Raw genomic sequence first — 15,634 nt, forward strand, 5'->3', positions numbered from 1 at the left:
GACTGGCTTTTTGTAGTTGTGAGCACCACCATCACAGAGTTAATGACAAAATAAAACACTAGATTTTCACACTTGCATCAGCATCCACACTTACGTTCAAAAACATTGTACAAAGCGTGAGGACATCAACACAGTGTCGCATTAAATGTTAAATGTGCAATAAAGCAATTCAGTCCGGCACGGCACACGCACAACTAACACGCGAGTCGAAAGGAAAGACCGGTGTGGCACACAATCTGAGGGCTGTTTTGAGAAACCTGCACTGACATGAAGATTTTTCCATATCGTTTGGTCTTGCTCTCCCCACAGATATGAGATATAAAGGGCCTAGCGTGCCTTGATCCCTCCAAGGCTTGTTCCAGCCAATGAAGATGAATGGCTGTTATCACAGGCTCCATCTGAAAACATGGCACTCCGCTTTGGCTTCTTTGAAGCAGCTTCCATGTAGGACAACCACTGAAATGTCCAACAACGGGAGCAGTGCCAATCAGATTGGCTTTGGGTGCAGTAACACAGGACTGTAGCAATGTTTTGTAATATCTCATGATGGTGGCGGTCCTGGAGGTGCTTATGGCTCTGGGGGGAAATCTGTGGTATTATTACTACAGATGTATCAAATCCCCTTCAATTCAAACTTAAAAGGGCCTCATTATAACTTCTAAGCACAGTAAATGCTCCTTACAAGAAAATGATAGTGTTCTAGCAGTATCAATTATTTTCATTTTCTCTCTAAAAAAGGCCACATGTCTGTGCGCTTATGATAATCTTTTGTGCTGATGATTGACGGCACTGGTACCATCTACAGTGGGCTCTAGATGATTATGAAAATGCTTTTATTTTGCATCTTGTATTATGAATTATATCAGCATTTTGACTACACAATTTGTAACAATTTGAAAAAAGTTAAATTAACAAAAACACATACATTTTGAATATTACATTTTTCTTACCCACACGAAAACCCGCTCTAATGTGTAATTTTAAAATATATTTTAATCCCAGAATATGAATGAATCCCATTAAATATATATATATATATATATATATATATATATGACTTAAAAAGTTTGAAGTCAGTAAGATTTTATTTGTGTTTTTGAAAGAAGTCTTTTATGCTCACCAAGGCTGCATTTATTTGAATAAAGGTCCGCTATGTAACTTTTTTTGTTTAAAGCTGCAGTCTGTAACCTTTTTTGGGTTAAAGATTATCCTAAATAAATTTTTGAGCAAGTACATAACCAGCCAGTGTTCGATTCAAAACAGTAAGCTTGTAATAATGCAATCAGCAATTTACTGCAATGCTTTTTTTCCCTTAGTTGGTAAGAACAAATGTGGATGTTACTTGTTCAGATGTCATTTTCCGGTGAAATGTTTCTATTGTTATGTTCTATTAATATTGTTATGTTACGTGTATAGTAATATTCTTATGTTTCAAAAATTTTTATGTTATGGAAGTCATACTTCCAAAAGTAGAATCTGTGATTACGAATGACAGTATCCACACCGACTGACAGCCGCACATTCGCCTCAAAACATTGTATTCATCCACGCAGCGCCGTGCCGAGGCACAACCCAGGTAAAGTGGATAATTCTGCGAATAACTGCAATAGCAGATTTCAAACAGAGATGGCGACAAAGAGGGAAAACTACGGACTGCAGCTTTAAAATGAACAAAATTTAAATAATGAATCAATACATCATAATACTTCTTACCCCGATTCACTATGATAAGCCAATTATAAGTGTTTATATTTTAGACCTTTTGGGATATATTATATTGGGCCTATATCTGTAAATAGAGAAAAGTTGCTCCAGCTAAACTTTGACGGGTGTAGAGCTGCTAAATCTCCAACCTCCGGGGAATCAGTTACTTTTTTTAAGGCAAAGAGAGAGTCTGTTGGCAAGAAGAGAATGTGACAGAGCTCGTAATAAAAATAGAATCAACATTCACTTGGCTTTTCGGAGATAGCGAGAGGGATTTAAAATGCTGTAAAAGTGACCCAGCGATGTTTTTTTTTTAGGTGAGTATTTTATTGATGCTTATTTCATGCTCAAGAAACATTCTTATGATCATCAATGTGCAAAACAGCTTGCGCTGCTTAATTCTTTGATGAATATAAAGTTTAAAAGAACAGCATTTATTTCAAATAGAAATAATTTATAACATTATAAATGTCTTTACTGTCACTTTTGATCAATTTAATACATTGCTGAATAAAAGTGGGCCTATTAATTTTTTTTTTATCGTATTGAATCCAAACTTTTAACGGTGGCGTATAGTTTTATTTTAATACAATTCATAGACTTCAGTTTTGCAATGATTGAAATTGTATATATTATTTAGTTTGAAAGACCTCCACTTATCCTTCAATAGAAACCCTTGAGCACTCTTGTTTGTCTGACTGCGAACAAACAGAAATTTGTTGGTTCTTGTTTGCTTGAAAAGAAAGCTCAAAGTTGAAATGCATCACACACAAAAAAGCGCAATCTGCATGTTTTAAAATCTCTTGTTTTCCAAGTACGTCCCCAGACTGATCAGACTACTTTAAGCTGCTAATCATTTTTCATAATGTGAAATGAAATCAAAGTGTGGTTAGACTGCTGATTAAGAATATATTAAGAAAGCATTAGCAATTTATGAGGGCTTGATGGCAGAGGTTGTTTGTATGTACAGTACAACACTCAAGTCAGACTCTAATCTCACTTGATTAGTTCACAATGAATTCCTTTCTGCCACCTCCATCAAATGTGCATGAAAGAATAGATTTCAAAATCCCATTGGATGATTGTTTTACTTAGCATATTCATAGTTTAAATAACTAAGTATGTGTATACATTTCAAGTAAACATCCTAATCTTTCATTTTTTGAGCAAAGATTTGTTCAAACAGATGTAGTTTTTATATCTAAATCCTACTTCTCCAGTCGATTTACATTGTGTATGTGTGGGCTTTTATTTTGATATGTCTTAAGATCTTTATAGAGAACACAACTGGACTTCCTCATAGTATTTATAATTTCTGGAATGATTTAATTCAGAATGTTGCAACAATTTGTTAACTTTAGTTAATGTGTTAACTTATATTAACACAGGGCAATGCATTTGTTACAGTATTTATTAATCTTCAACGTTAGTTAACTGTTACTAACTGTTCATTGTTAGTTCATGTTAGCTCAGGTCCATTAAATAATATTAGCAGATACACTTTTTGATTGTAATCATGTATTAGTAAATCTTGAAAGTAAGTCCTTTAAAAGTATTTTTCATTGTTATTATGTTAACTAATGTTAACAAAATGTAACCTTAAAATGTTACCGGAATTTTTTGATAACATTGTAATTTTCTTATTTTCTTTAAAATGTAGGGCCTATATATAAAAAAATACTTTCTACTGCTGATTGCACACTATTATTTGTTCTGGATACATGTACAGTCAGTAATTATTATAAATTGTATTTTCTGCTATATGCGTAGTTACTAAAACACATTCAAATATATCAAGGTCAATCCCAGTTTGTTGCCTTGAACTGTATTATGTCTATTGCCTATTTTGGTCAATGTCATAACATGCACTTTGTCTGAATGTTAAAATACACCTTTTAATTCACAACGGATGGCTGTCCTGACCTTTGACCTCTTTAGTGTGCACTCCCTCACAGTGAAAGCGGTCAAGTCAGGAGATGTTTATGGTCCTCTCTGCTCAATTTCTCCCTTTCTTCCTTTCGGTTCTTTCTCTCTACTTCCCGTGTAATTATTTCCTTCAGGGTGAGACGTGTAGTAGCGAGAGGTCAAACAGGGAAGGGTCCTTCAACCTCCTCTGCTGTCTCCGCCCCGCTACCACTTCAGAAAGTAGCAGGAAATTACAGGGGATCACATAAATTACAGCCGGCCCACCAGCGAGTGGCAGGCAGCACGCCACCCATCAGCGGTGCAAAGGAAGGGTCGACCCCCCCATAAGGCCCGAGGGAGCCTGCAGGTACCACATGAGGACTGTGAAGCACACAACACAAAGCAGACCCACATATCACATACATCAAGAGGCTAACAGTGCTCATATTCACTTGACTAGGCACAGTGCGTGCTGGAAAAATGCTGCCTGAGTGTGATCGCTCATAGTCTTTCGCAGTGTTTCGCACATGACATGGCAATGCCATATAAAAACAAAATAAAATATGTGCTGTTAAGTTAAAAGAAGTTCACCTTTTAAACGTGTCTCTAGCTTTTTTTTTTATTCCCCTGCTTTTTAAATGCAAACATGCGTTCTGTGTGAATGGCCACTCAGTCTTTCTGAGATTGTTCTGGAGACATTTAAATGGGTAATTTCCTGGTTCATTAAAAAGAGATGGGGAGTGTCTGCAATTGCTAACACTTAAAAATATATATTTTTCAAACTTGTGAACAAAATTAGTAGGCCTACTTTTATAAGAAAATACTATTGCATTCTTTCTACTTTGATGCGATGTGTTATTAGCCTTTTTAAATATTTGTGAAATTTACCAGCTTTTTTAAGGGAAAATAGTGAGTGAAAAGTGAGAAATCCTACACCTCTTTGATTATGCACTTCTTTTGAATAAGAAATTACTTTGCGACTGTTAAAAAAGTATGTTCTATATAGTGTGAATCAATGTGTGTAGTGTGAATTTGGATGTACTACATTTGTTATGTTGTCTTTGTCATGTGACCTACCTACCAGCATCACTTGTGTCGCTTCATGATTCAAAAATCCTCTCTTGTGGCCTCATGGGATAGTAAAGTGTCCAATGTATTTGCACCTTAACCCTTGAGATGTTTTTACATGCTCTGACATTTGTGCTTTTTTCAGTTGCTTATAAACATATTAATGACAAAGTTGTCATTACACTCTATTTAGCACAAACAGGGCTACCATAATATGTGAGCAACATGTATGTACATGTTTGTATTTTTGAGAGAATATTGTTTTTGCATGGTTATTGAAAAAACTTAAACTTAAAGTTTCTGAAATAAGGCCACAAAACAAAATATGTGTCCACAAGACTTTTGACTAATGGATGTTGTCGCCTAGTGTTTTTGCTCCAAAATTGAATCATGAATAATGCTCTGATTCACACCTGAGAAGACAATGGCCTGCATAATGAGCCGCATTATACGTACCAGACGCACCCAGCCGTGAAAGCTGACTGTGTTGCCTCTCGTCGTCTGCATCTCTGACAAAAAGCTGCGCTTGAACACACCAAAAGGACTAAAGGCGACTGTCAACTAGGATGTGCATTCTCCGCCTGCGTATATTTAAATATCTGTATATTTATAGCAGGTATCAATAGTCTATTTTCGATCTACTGCAGATATTCAAACCATAAACAAAGCAGTGCTTTGCTTACTAACCATTTTGAATATCAATCACGCTGATTTCTTTCTTCACTCCAGCCGAGTCTTGTTATGATGAAAATATTTGTGCTTTCGAATGCTCAGGTAAGATGATGTAAAATTATAACATCCTTCTGTCTGTACCGTCTTATCGTCTTTGCTTGCTTTCATCACTTTCGCTTTTATTCTCGAGCACCGGATTGTCGTTAAGCTGAACAGCCAATCAGAGTTCTCTCTCTCCCCAACATACTGAATTGCCCCAAAAAACCTGACGGTGTCTGACTAGAGCGAACGGTGCAGAACACAAAGAAAAATCTAAGCTGTCAGACGCTCAAAAATGGCCCGACGTTACCTGACAGCAGACCTTCTGCTTGTTGTGTCCTGGCCTTTAAAATCTTTCCAGAAGTAGTAAGTAATCTGCATACTCTTCAGACATATCACTCTTTTCACATATTGTTTTTTGCCTACTATATACAGTAGTAGGGAAGTATGCAATTTTGGATGAAGCCATGTTCTCATGAAATCCCTTTTCTGACATATTTCCTATTGAAACAGGAAATTTTGGCAGGAAGTTTTTTAAAGGAGGCCATTAGGATTTTGATATGTCACTGTCATGAACAATGACTTGCTACTTGCTAGATGGTTACTGGTGTTACAGTACTAGTGGGAGGGGCATTCTCATTCTAGAGAGCATCTGATTGGACAAAAATGTGTGTAGTGCAGGATAAGTCACCACTTTGTTGCTCTTTTTTTCCAGGAAGAAAAAACTGCAAATAGATGACCTCTAAAACTGCAATCACCAAAGATGACTTTAAAACACAATTTTGATTGTTGTTTTAATTTAATAGTTTTTTTGTAAAATACAACGCTGTTTACAATAAGTAATAATTCAACAGGAATTCAAACAGAAACTGTTTGGAAACATTGCATATGATCATTTACGGATACTTTACAAAAAAAAATTTATATCCCAAAGTTGTTTACAACAAGCTGAACGATTCCATGGGAATTAAAACAGGAACCTGTTTCACCACATCAGTGAGCTCAGATAACATGGCACAAACCTCTAGACACGTGTACTTCGCTGACATGTGTACGGACGCCCTATTATAGCCCACTTTAGTCAGATGATGTCATAATCATGCGTCACAATCGACTAGGAGGCCCGCCTCGTATCTGTCGCCAGGCAGAATAAAACTCATCCGTCATTCACCGGTTGATTAACGCGTTCCAGATGTTTCTATCCTCAGATTTCAGAAGCACCCTCCTCCAGTCTTTGTTGTGATAATGATACAGTACCCTGTGTGCAACTGTTTATATTTCTTTCCGTTGGGGTGCAGACTAGTTGCATGCTCAGAAATCTTTGGAGGGAGCCAGGCTCTCGGAACATAATCGAGCGCCTGAGATGAAAGAGAATCAAATTAATCTTCCAAATCTGTGCGTTCTAATCCATCATAGTTCTCACGGACCCCGCCTGTTTGGCCCTCATCTTTCAGACATACTTTACCGCTGGCAGTTGTGCTGTACTGTACGTTGGGAGATGGAAAGGGCCACCATGTCTACGTATGTAATCAATACATGAATGTCACAGCTGTTAAGCCAGAATGAGAGATGTACTTCCTACAGGAAAGTATGGATCAGACTGCACGAGGATGTTTGAGATAAAAACTCAAGCCATCCAAAAGATTCTCAGCATCATTTGCTGATGTCATTCATCTCCACCGATCCAAAGAAGTTAAATATCTATTCAAATATGATCCATTGCTGGATTTGTGGCCTACAGTGGTTAACACATTAAGCTATCCCAGCTAACAGATATATTTTCTAAAACATTTTGCTAACGTTCCCATAATGTTATGAAAATGTTCTCTTAATGTTCAAATCGTCTAGTATTTTTAAACCTTTAAAAAAAAAAATATATATATATATATATTGGTTATGTGAATGTTAAGGGAACATTCCGTTTCATCATTTTGCAAACATTATTGGAACGTTACTTTTGAATGTTCTCTGAACTTTCTGAAACATTTGGAAAACATTACATGACCAACTAAAACATTTCAGGAAAAATAATTCATGAACGATGTATAAATAATGTTTTTGTGCTAACCAGAACTTTATTAAAGACCAGATAACAAACATTGTATTAACGTTACTGGGAAAATGTTTTGCTCATAACTTTAGGTGTGTTCACCTCGAAGCGGCGCTGCACAGACCGATCGGTGTATGACATCAGACATCTTATGATGTCACACACACTGATCGCTCTGTGCTGTGCCGAGTCAAGTCAAACACACCTTTTGAGAGAACCGTGCCAGAATCTCGCCAATTTTCCTTGTCATTTGGGACAGTGCATATATTATGGGAAATGCGAGTTCCTAATCCTTTTCATCCTTCTTCTTCCCAGAAAATGAGTCTCTGCTTTTCTGTAAAAATGGCAACACAAAAAAAGCAAAAGGACATTTGTTCTGCTGAATGTCATGGTCAATTCATCAAGACAAACACATTGGTAATTTCAGTTCTTCTTCTGGGAGTCTGGCCCACACATCTACATAATGATAAGGATCAGAGAATAAGGGACGGCAGTTAAGAGCTGATAAAACAAAACATGGAGGCCTTGTCAAATTACCTAAAGATCAGACTACTCTCAACACCGCCTGGCTAAGACAAATAAGAGATAAGACTGGGAGGTAAAATAAGGCTCCTACAAAATACAGATTCGATCTGCTCAAATAATACCACATGGTAGCACAGATGACATAATGCTTGCAACTTGCTGTATGTTTTAATAATATTTAAAAATAAGTATAGAGAAAGTATTTATATATATATAAAACATTTATAATGTAAAACTCGCTTATAAGGGAAAATATGACCAAACACACTAAATGCCACCTCTCTCTTCATTATTGTATTAGTTGTCAAAATAGATGAAATTACAGTTAAGTATTTGATTATTCAGCTGCATTGATCTATATCGATTCAGGTAAATTTCAGATCATTAGCCAAGCAAATTAAGGGCTGATATACAGAGACATGTAGGTCTGTCTAGACAAACATTTGGATTTAGATTATAGCACAATATCAAAGCATTTATATTCAATTTATTTATATTAAATACGTTTAACACAACATCACATTATATGAAATAAAATTCTGTTAAACATGTATATAAATGTATAATCATTGCATATCTTTTAAATGCTCATGTTGTAGATTTGAATGTTGACAGAGCATGATTTATGATAATTGAATATTAAAATTACTTGAATTTTGAGAGTGTTGACTGAATTTCCAATCAGATAGTAAGACTCCTTTAAAATGTAATTTTGCATATCAATTGGATTTGAAGTGATGTTCCTTTGTTATGAGATAAGCAAAAGATGTTTCATGGTAAACAATGTGATAAATTGTATAAATCCTTCCAAATCAAAATTAGACTTGATTTGTTTGAGATGATTTGTAAGAGTAGTATTTCTATTAGCCAACTTTACCATTAAAGGAATAGTTCACTTTAAAATGAAAATTCTGTCATCACTTACTCATCCTCAAGGTGTTTCAGCCATATATGAATTTCTTTTTTCTGCTGAACACAAAAGAAGATATTTTGAAGAACGAATTTTTGTCCTATTATTGATGTCAATGGTGCTCATCGACTGTTTGGTTAATGACATTTTTCTAAATATCTTCTTTCTCCTGTTGCAGCCTTTGATCTTTAAATTGATCCATTTCACATTCTTCTTTATCAGAAGCTGACGTCATCATAGTTGGGTAAACTTCTATCGCGATGAATGAGAGAATACATTAAATATATATTTTTTGTATTCCAATTGGCTCACATAGTGAAAGAAAAACTCCACAATAGTGTTTTCACAACTTTCAAAAAGAGGAAAAAAATAAAGAGATTGAAAACAGCAGTCAGAAGAGAGAAAGATTTCAACTTTACCGTCATTCCCAAAGCCGCTGTATTAGAAACACCCTCACAGCAGCGCAATTTGATGCAAAATGTAATATAATACAAAGTATAGTGTTATAAATGTACATACATTTAAAAAAAAATGAAAATATAAAAAACGTTGCAGGATTTATGATGCTGATGACCATTAAAACGCCTCATCACAGTCTGTGAAAAGAATCCATTAAGTCATGATAAATAAAATGCAGCACATATCTTAAGTTGCATATAACGTGGGAATTGAAGATTGGATATATTTGTTTTGCGGAGACACATTTATTTCCATTTTATACATTTTATGTAATATAAATTTAACATTCTGTCAAACTGTTAGCTTCATTTAAATACTCATTAAAATGTAAAGTGACCGTTCCTAGTAAAACTGAGTCAGTGTTTAGTTGTGAAGGACACAGGGGTTGAGTTGGCATGTGTGTCTCTTTTATTCTTTCTTTTTTCTCGCTCTCTCTGAGAAATCAGCAGGCCTGGAGTGACAGTAAGAGGCAGTGTGATTGCGCAGGGAGTCCTGAGGACACAGCCGTCGAATCAGAGAGAGGGTCCTAATCAGAGATAGAAATGGCCCACTTGACAATCACACAGGCACAAAAGCTCCCAATTCTGCTCTGATTGCGGCAGTCCTTGTGCCCTTCCCAGCACTCCCTCTCACTCACTCTAATGCCCCTTCAGCTCAACCTGACAATCAAACCCCCCTCCTCCCCCCTCACTCTTAATGTCTAGGAATATAATTATGAGAGATTTCTAATCATTCCCTAGTCTTTCAGCTGGCTAATTGATGTTATTTAATGATTATCATTAGAAGACCTTTTGGCTGGTGAAAGGTGCATCTGTAGTTAACCTGGATCTCAATGTTTATTTTGTTGTCTTTTTGCGGGAAACAATGGGGGTGCATAACAATGAGTATACATGTGTCTGAAACTGACCACTGGTACACTGGATCCATAGTGGCTTCAGACTGAAAATCAATGAGTATTGTTTCGATTTAGTGACTCACAATTCAATCATGTCATAATGTGTTATTGTATTAAAGTTATTGTTCAAAAGTTTGGGGTCAGTAATCTTTTTTTTTTAATTGAAAGAAGTCTCTTATGCTCAACAAAGCTGCATTTATTTGATGAAGAATACAGAAATATTATGAAATAATATAACAATTTGTAATAACTGTTTTCTATTTTAATATATTTTAAAATATAATTTATTCCTGTGATGCAAAGAATGAATTTTCAGCATCATTACTCCAGTCTTCAGTGTCACATGATCCTTCAGAAATCATTTAAAAAAATGATGATTCGATTATCAAGAAACTTTTATCAATGCTGAAAACAGCTGTACTGCTTTATATTTTTGTAGATTCTTTGAAAGAACATGCTGCAGTTATTTGGACATGTAGCAATGTTAAAGTCTTCACTTTTGATCAATTCAATGCATCCTTGCTGAATAAAAGCAACAAAAAAAAAACATTTTGAATGGGAGTGTAGGCCTATATATATTATAACAATATAGTTTTTGTGATCAACCGAAAAAAACATCTTTAAGGCACTTATTTGGAGGTTTTGATGTAATGAATTATGACCAAAATTAAGTAATATTAATAAATAGACTTCACAGGAACAAAAATATTCATTTAAAATCTGAAACTAATATCTGAATACCAAAAGTTATTTTAAAGCAAGTCGATAATTCTCTTTAGGGTCAATAACTGGACCCGGCGTTATATTTAGTGGAGATAACTGAACCATTGAAGCAGCAGCTGATCACTGAAGAACAGCTGTTACTGAAGTCTTTAAAAGTGCATTAACCCCATCTACTGGTGTACGCCTGTACACATTCATGCGTTAACCACAGAACCACTTCCAGACACATTAATTATTAGTTTCTTCAGAAAACATCTTTTAAAATCTATTTAAACAGACTGACACATACAGGTATGGGTTATGAGATGTGTAAATGCAGCTAAATAATATAATATTTGATCAAATGTATCTTTTAACAATGTATGAAAAGCAATGTTTTTGATTTAAAAAAACATTTTTTTATTAGAGCTAGAAGATGCTTTACTGATAAAAACAAGTGAATTATTTCAACATTATAGTTCTTGTCTTCATTAAAACCATGAAAGTCTTTAATGACAATGAAAAATCAAAAGCAGAATAAAGCAGATGCACATGGCGGAGATCGGACTGTTAATGAGCCAAGTCTCCCAAATGAGGCGTTGCAGAACTAGGCCCCGTCAGTAATGCCTTCTAATCCAGAGGAAATGTGCTCCAAACCACACGGCGTTTTCACCACGACGTCTGACAGATTGCTTGTTGGAGATGAATAACACGCTCGATTTATACATTGCTGTGAGGGACAACATCTTCCTTCTGCGCGTGCAAAAGAGTTAAGGTTTACGCGCGCCGCACAAAACCTCTGTAGTAACGGCATGTTAAACTAAAACAGATTCGCTAAGCTCCTGCAAAATAATGAGGCAAATGTTAATCAGGAAGCAGATGCCCCTTATCAAAAAGGTTCCTAAAGGAAGTGGGTATAAGACGGTTTCATTTATATTTGTCATTAAAAAAAAGAACAATTGTTAACGTCTAATATTCACATAAAACGTTAATGTGAGGTATGTCTAACTTCACACTAAAGAGGTGTTTATTGAATAAATGTGCACTGTTCAAGATGATGAAAAGAAAGATTTCTTAAGATAAAAACAGTAGATCACAGTTCATTTCCTCTTCACTGTTTTCATTATGTTTTTTGACGCTTTGGCAACAGTCTGTCACAGAATCGTCCTGCGTCCTTTTCCTCCTCCGTCTGTAGATTGGTTTCTTGTCGGCCTCCTCCTTTAAACTACATCTCTGTTCTTGAGGTTGTAGGGCACCTTGTAAGCACTCATAGAATCTATTTAAAATACATATAAATATAGCATTACTATCATATTAAAATATTTAAAGTCCCCCTCTGGTGAAAATCAAGTTTTTTTTAATGTTGTTTATGTCTTTAATATGCTTTAAGACAATCCATGTGCAAATTCATCGTGTTTTGAAATCACTGGTGTTTCTGACTTCACAAACTTCCTTGTAACCAATCAGGTCAAAGGGCCGGCAGACTTAAAGGGATACTCCACCAGTTTTTCTTATTAAACTATGTTATTCCCTTAACTAAGACGAGTTGATGCATACCTCTCTCGTCTCATTTCGTGCACTATATCGCTCTGTATTGCCGCAAAACTATGTTAGCACTTAGCTTAGCCCATGCATTAAATATGGGCCAAGCAGAGAAGCGACCAAACACTTCCACGTTTTCCCTATGTAAACACAGTTACTCGAGTAGTGTAACTTGACCTGGGCTGGTGACACAAAATAAACCGTTGCGCTTTTCTAAGCGTTTAAAATTGATGACTATATTGTATGGCGGAATACCATAACAAGTGCTTTTGAGCACCTCGACTTGGCGCAATAATATCTTCACTCGTGAAAAGTCCTCTTTCCGGCTCCCGCTTCCTCTCGTTGTATTGACGGAAATGTCAGAGGGAGAGGAAGCGGGAGCCGGAAAGAGGACTTTTCACGAGTGAAGATATTATTGCGCCAAGTCGAAGTGCTCCAAAGCACTTGTTATGGTATTCCGCCATACAATATAGTCATCAATTTTAAACGCTTAGAAAAGCGCAACGGTTTATTTTGTGTCACCAGCCCAGGTCAAGTTACACTACTCGAGTAACTGTGTTTACATAGGGAAAACGTGGAAGTGTTTGGTCGCTTCTCTGCTTGGCCCATATTTAATGCATGGGCTAAGCTAAGTGCTAACATAGTTTTGCGGCAATACAGAGCGATATAGTGCACGCACTGAGACGAGAGAGGTATGTATCAACTCGTCTTAGTTAAGGGAATAACATAGTTTAATAAGAAAAACTGGTGGAGTATCCCTTTAAGCATATCATTAACAGCAAACTAGCAAGGGAGTCTTGAGAGAAGCCAGGTTTCCTACTATATTTTTTTTTGTTAAAATGAAAAATCGGGTAGATCTGGAATATAGCAGGTGTAAGATGTATATTTCGATGTTATGAAGACCTATATGCCTTTCTTCACTGACGTTCTGAGTTGTTCAAAGCATTTCTGATGATTGATACAAGGGAGTCTGAGATGGCGAACGGGAACATGGTTAGTGTAACATTAGCATTATTAGCTGTTTGATAATTTAGTCAAGCAAAAGGCTAATCATATTAATTACGTTATGTGTACGATGTTGTAAACGATACCATTGTGCAGCGTTTACCTCAGTAAAGTGAATCTGTGAGCTGGTGTGAGTGAGTGGAGGCGGGGCTAATTAGCATATTCATGAATCCTCTATGAAATACTTTTTTTTCACAGCAGTTTAAATTTAAATGTTTGAATATGTGATTTTGGTTAAGATGAGTTTTAAGGAATACAATTATCGGGTCATTTATTTTTTAATTTAAAAAATTGAGTGATCATTTTTGATACTAAATTAACTTGATACTACACTGGTACAGACCAAGGTGCCCTTTATGAACATAATTTAATAATTCAACTATTTCAAACACCTAAATTATATTAAATAGCATCAATTTAAATAAGAAAACGTGTGTGTGTGCAAACACAGAAGGAAACTCTGCTTACAATATACCTCTCTATTCTTTTAAGATTTTCTTCTATCTTCTGGTTCGCAACTCCGACCAGGAAATCAAGGTACTGGTCAGTGGTGAGGACGTTCCCCTTGTGGCTGAGAGGAACCTCAAGACAATGTGTGCTGCGTACCGCCTATACAACAAACAATTTTCAAGGACATTTCAGAAGTATCTTTAATGCTGAGCTGAACAAAGCACAATTTGCATCTTACCATGATGATCTTGCCTTTCTTTCCCACAGTTATACCAGAATTCCTAAGGCCAGAGTTTATTGCAACAGTGTGCTGAGGAAGGAACAAACCATGAAAAGCAAGTTATTATTTTGTTCTCCTCTAAACATCCTGATGTCTCATTGTAATTCAGTGTGACATTCACCAGTAGTTGTGCATCGCCAAGCTGTTTACACTGAACGTGAAGGACAAAAGGCTCAAACTTGAAAGTGGCATCTCCAACAGACTTCTCCAGACCTGTGACCTGTTTCATAATCACGCAAAGCTTTAATATCCAGGTCATAAATTACTGTACATTTGTCAAATGTCTTTAATGCTGTATTTCTCACCACATCTTCTCTTTGGCACTTCTGATGAGTGACAAATAACCAGGAACAGTTTCGCTTTTGCACATCAGGGCAATCTGACACCTTAGATGAAAGCATACCACACAGTGACCAATACATAATACTAGTTATATCATCATATAACCTTAAAATATTTTGATTTGCTTGAAAGTTTTGTAGACAATCGATAGAGTCTTATAAAAAACCACATGGTTGACAAATAATACACCAGACGACTAATTGTGTTTTTGCTTAAAACAAGAAAAAAAGATCTGCTGAAAAAGGTAGGAAAAATAATTTCTAATTTTCCCTTTTTAACCTATTGGCAGATATTTGATCTCTAACGAAATATCTTAAAGGGATAGTTCACCTAAAACATTTAATTCTGTTATCATTTACTCACCCTCAAGTTGTTCCAAACCTCTATTAATGTATTTCTTCTGCTGAACCCAAAGGAAGATATTCTGAAGAATATGAGTAACTAAACATTTGTGGCAACGTATGCCAATGACTAATGAGGCATCAACTGTTTGGTTACTTATATTCTTCAGAATATCTTCCTTTGTGCCCAGCAGAAGAAATACATTAATATGTGAGTAAATGATAACAGAATTTAAATTTTTGGGTGAACTATCCCTTTAAGTCATTTTGCTTCTCAAGTAAGTAAATGTACCATCATGGTTTAAGAATGTTTAGATATTTATAGTGAAAAGCAAGAAAAAAAGTAAGAAAATCATTGGTTTGCCGAGTAGACAACAGTCAATAAACGTTTCCCAGGCTCACCCCGTCAAAAAGGATGATTCTTCCTGAGCAAGAGCTGGTCGTGAAGTACCGATCATGATTGTTAATAAAGGAGACGATATGAGAAATGTCCTCATCCACACTGCCCTTCTTACTGAAATCACACTTATTAAGACACTGACTCTTCCATTGCTGAAATGTATCGCCCTCCATGTTTCAAGGCTATTGAGGTATTCGTTTTATCTTCTATCGACCTTTGAAATATTATAATTAAGCAATGCAATCAGATTTTGAATTATTAATCTAGTTTGGTTGTAGATTTGCTATACCGCATGTGTCATGTTTGTGTTTTGAGCCACGGTCGGGTACGGTGGCCGGGATGTGC

The 15,634-nt window shown here is 35.9% G+C and overlaps 2 protein-coding genes across 2 annotated transcripts in view; both read right to left on the bottom strand.

Annotated features, from left to right (window-relative positions):
- The window catches only part of tceanc2 (transcription elongation factor A (SII) N-terminal and central domain containing 2), a 144,853-nt gene that overhangs the window by 51,177 nt on the left and 78,042 nt on the right, over positions 1–15,634 (bottom strand). The window lies entirely within an intron of this gene.
- Positions 11,326–15,631, bottom strand: tyw3 (tRNA-yW synthesizing protein 3 homolog (S. cerevisiae)). The gene is made up of 6 exons (XM_077218255.1): positions 15,292–15,631; positions 14,512–14,592; positions 14,328–14,426; positions 14,165–14,236; positions 13,952–14,085; positions 11,326–12,205 (listed from the first exon to the last, which is right to left on the bottom strand). The coding sequence occupies exons 1-6, from the start codon at positions 15,460–15,462 to the stop codon at positions 12,004–12,006; spliced, it is 759 nt and encodes a 252-aa protein (XP_077074370.1). The 5' UTR covers positions 15,463–15,631; the 3' UTR covers positions 11,326–12,003.

The sequence above is a fragment of the Siphateles boraxobius genome, unplaced genomic scaffold, assembly GCF_051911475.1.
Source record: "Siphateles boraxobius isolate OS27281-9 unplaced genomic scaffold, OSU_SipBor_1 1, whole genome shotgun sequence".
In the NCBI taxonomy this organism is placed as follows: Eukaryota; Metazoa; Chordata; class Actinopteri; order Cypriniformes; family Leuciscidae; genus Siphateles; species Siphateles boraxobius.